At 36.9% G+C, this 3,294-nt stretch overlaps 1 protein-coding gene across 1 annotated transcript; it reads right to left on the reverse strand.

Annotated features, from left to right (window-relative positions):
• Nucleotides 1-596: 596 nt before the first annotated feature.
• Nucleotides 597-1,880, reverse strand: LOC112742930 (protein FAR1-RELATED SEQUENCE 5-like). Its single transcript, XM_025792171.1, has one exon. The coding sequence runs from the start codon at nucleotides 1,878-1,880 to the stop codon at nucleotides 597-599; it is 1,284 nt and encodes a 427-aa protein (XP_025647956.1).
• Between the last annotated feature and the right edge of the window lie 1,414 nt (nucleotides 1,881-3,294).

The following is a 3,294-nucleotide window of genomic DNA, read 5'->3' on the forward strand; positions in this document are numbered from 1 at the left end:
CCATAGCGCATTAAAAATTCTCTTTCTCCATCTTGCACAGTGCTTCCAGCTGAACTTTCGTCCAGATACTTTTTGGCATCCTTGGACCATCTTCTCAAAAGAAGACTTTCTGGAAACTTCTGTAAACCTACCCTTTTCATGGCACAAAACATGTGGCTACAGGGAATGCCTTCACTACTCCACCTACTACATTCACACTCCATATTCTCGGTGTTGCGCTCATAAAGTACGGTGTATATATGTTGTCCTCTGTCATACTCCTTAACTTTTAAAACAACAGTAGTTGATATATTTTCCTAATTTATAACATCTAATGCAACCACTCCTTCAATCTCTGTTTTTACTTTGCCAAACATCTCCCGTGTGTAAAAATTTGCAGCACAAAGCTCCAATGCAGCTAAGCGAGTTGTTAACACAGGCTCTCCGTACACCGTCTTAAATCGAGAAACTAATTTGTTGTGTCTATAATCCCTAAGAGCATGTTCAAGATTCTAGACTAGCTCTAAAAGACTTTGACGAATGCCAATAAACCTCTTGATGAAGTTGTTTATCCCTTCACACCTTGATGTTGTTCTAAATCCAGCACAGAATTTATCTCACAAGTAGGTGCTTGCCCAGCTTTTCCTCTTTTGATACTCATTTAGTACCCATTCATTTTCCTCCAACCCATATTTTTTTATCATATTCTCCCAATATTCTTCAAATTCATTCGGATGCCATGGAGCATACAAACATCTTCTGAAGTCGTCGGAAAAACCTTTGATTTTTATGTTTGCCGTTACATTTTTCTGAATGTGCCAGCCACATAATCGGTGAGTTGCATTTGGGAAGATTTCTTGAATTGCTGCCTTCATTGCCTCATCACCATCTGTGACCACAACACTAGGAGACTTGTTCAGCATGACATCTAGAAAGTTTTGCAACAACCACGTATATGTTGCCGTTTGTTCGTTCTCTATCAAGGCAAAGCCAAATATGCATGTTTGACGGTGTTGGTTACAACCCGAGAAGATAACCAACGGTCTTATGTACTTATTTTTCTGATAGGTTGTATCAAATGCAAGCACATCTCCAAAGCACTGATAATCCGCCCTACAAATGCCATCTGCCCAAAATAGATTCGCCAGCCGACTTTCATCAGTAGCACTGTACCTTGCCATGGCCATGGGGTCAACATCGGCTTTTCCAAGTAGATAGCTAATTGTTGCATTAGAATCCCCACCAATGAGCTTTGCACGACGAGTTCTTTCAATGTGGTTATCCAGATCCTTCTTTGTGAACCCGACATTAGCATAACCCCCGGCTTGGCCTACCATTAGTCCCATTATCTTAGCGCTTGGAAGACCATTATCGTGCATGGTGTTTGCCTGAGCTTTTTGAGCCTCATTCATCCCACGGTGGTTTGGAATTAGGTGTACCAAGCATTGGGGGATAAGATCGTGGTTGTGCTTCTCAACTAATTTTTTAACTCTCCAAGCTGAAGTTTTGGTGTCAAAGTACACCGCAAGCATGGCTTCACAACCCGTACGAGTCAGCGCTTTATGCTCCCTCTTCCTGTTCAAATTAGAGATGTATTTATCGGCTCTCTTTCCTTCCTTGTTGTAAAAAAATCGCCTTCTGCGTTGTGTTCCATCTTTTCCACGCGCTGTATCACCCTTGCGAACTCCGAACCCGACACACCTTGCATAACGCACATACAAGTGATAAGCTGCATCCGATGTTTCAAATCTCTGGTTTATAATATCATCGACTATCACAACAACACACTTGCTACTGCTGCCACCGCAATCACAAGTGCAATTTACAGTCTCTTCCACACCAGTCATCAAGCAATCTTCAACGTTCTCTTCTGAATTGAGTGGTTCCGAATCAACATCCATTGCACCCAGACTCGTTTTCTTTCTAATTCTATATATGTAAAAAAGTGAAAATTTTACCCCCTAAACAAGAACAGGTAGAAGTAGGAGATATACATATAATTTTCTACTTCTTCAAGACACCTTAGAATTGTATTTTGCAGATCTCAGTATATTTAATAGATTCAAATTCAACTCCAGTATTTTATCCAATATATTTCAAATAATTTGATTCAGAGCATAATCCTAATTCAGATACAAAATAAATACCGAAAAAAATGACAAGTCTAAATCAACAAAATATACTTTAAATTTAGGTTAAATTTCAACTCCGTCTAAGTTTTGCACACCCTTACCAAGTTACCAAGGTTTCTCAAACCAAACAAATGAACACTAAATTAGATGGTTGCACACTAAATTAACAAAAAAGTCAAGCTTAGGCACTAATTTAATTGCAGAAATATCATTTCTTCAAAAGTAAACACTAACACGTCCAATATCATTTACAGTTTCATTTAATTAAGAAAAATAAAATTGGTCAACCAAACATGGCAAGCACTTAACCCAAACATGCAAATATGAATTTAACATAAGTGAAATGTGAAATGGAGAAGGAAATGAAAGAAGGTTGACAGGAAAGCATGAAACATCCAGCATAGACACATTCTCTTGGGTATTGCTTGAAATTACCTATTGCTTAAAATTCGAATTTAAAATTTAGAGTTCAACAGAACTCCTACATTCTTGATCTATTTCGTCAGAACAAATGATCATTTGTGCTATATATATATAAAAGGAAATGAGATTTTTTTTTTATTATCTTCTTCGTTTTTATTTATATTTGTTGGTTTCTTTCTTGACTCATCTATCTACCCTTTTGAGTTCTAAGGTATGTGTAACTGTGTCCACAACAATGTTATACACTATGCTTATTTTTTCAGTTTGTGATCAGACACGCAGGTCAATGCATAATTGTTATTGTTAATGGATAATCTTAAGAGTAATTGTAAAGCTTTAAATGATAATAAACTTTTCCATCAACGTATAAGTTTTGTTAGCACACAATGTAATTGAGCTTAACCCTTGATATTATTAATTTATTTTTTGGTTTCAAGGAACCTAAATAAACCCTTTTATTAGTATAACTTTCTTTTTCTCTGTACATATGTACACACTCAGAAGCTATTCATATTCATACTTCATTTATACACTGCTTTTGACAGAGAATTGAAGGATGGCAAAAAAACAAAAGGGTCCTGCAATAGGAATCGATCTTGGAACTTTATTGTTAAAGCTTAAGACAGTAATAAAGCAAGAATTTTATCTTCTATGGAAACGTCCTAATAGCATAGAACTTGCAGGGACTCGCTAACCGTGGTTGCTCAATCCGTGTGGGAAGAGACACAGAAAAGAATGACAAAGGTAAGTTTCCAGTAAA

The sequence above is a fragment of the Arachis hypogaea genome, chromosome 14 (genome assembly GCF_003086295.3).
Source record: "Arachis hypogaea cultivar Tifrunner chromosome 14, arahy.Tifrunner.gnm2.J5K5, whole genome shotgun sequence".
NCBI classification, from domain to species: Eukaryota; Viridiplantae; Streptophyta; class Magnoliopsida; order Fabales; family Fabaceae; genus Arachis; species Arachis hypogaea.

Excerpts from the sequence above, each read along its gene's own strand:
- LOC112742930 (XM_025792171.1), bottom strand. The coding sequence starts at position 1,880 with ATGGATGTTGATTCGGAACCACTCAATTCAGAAGAGAACGTTGAAGAT.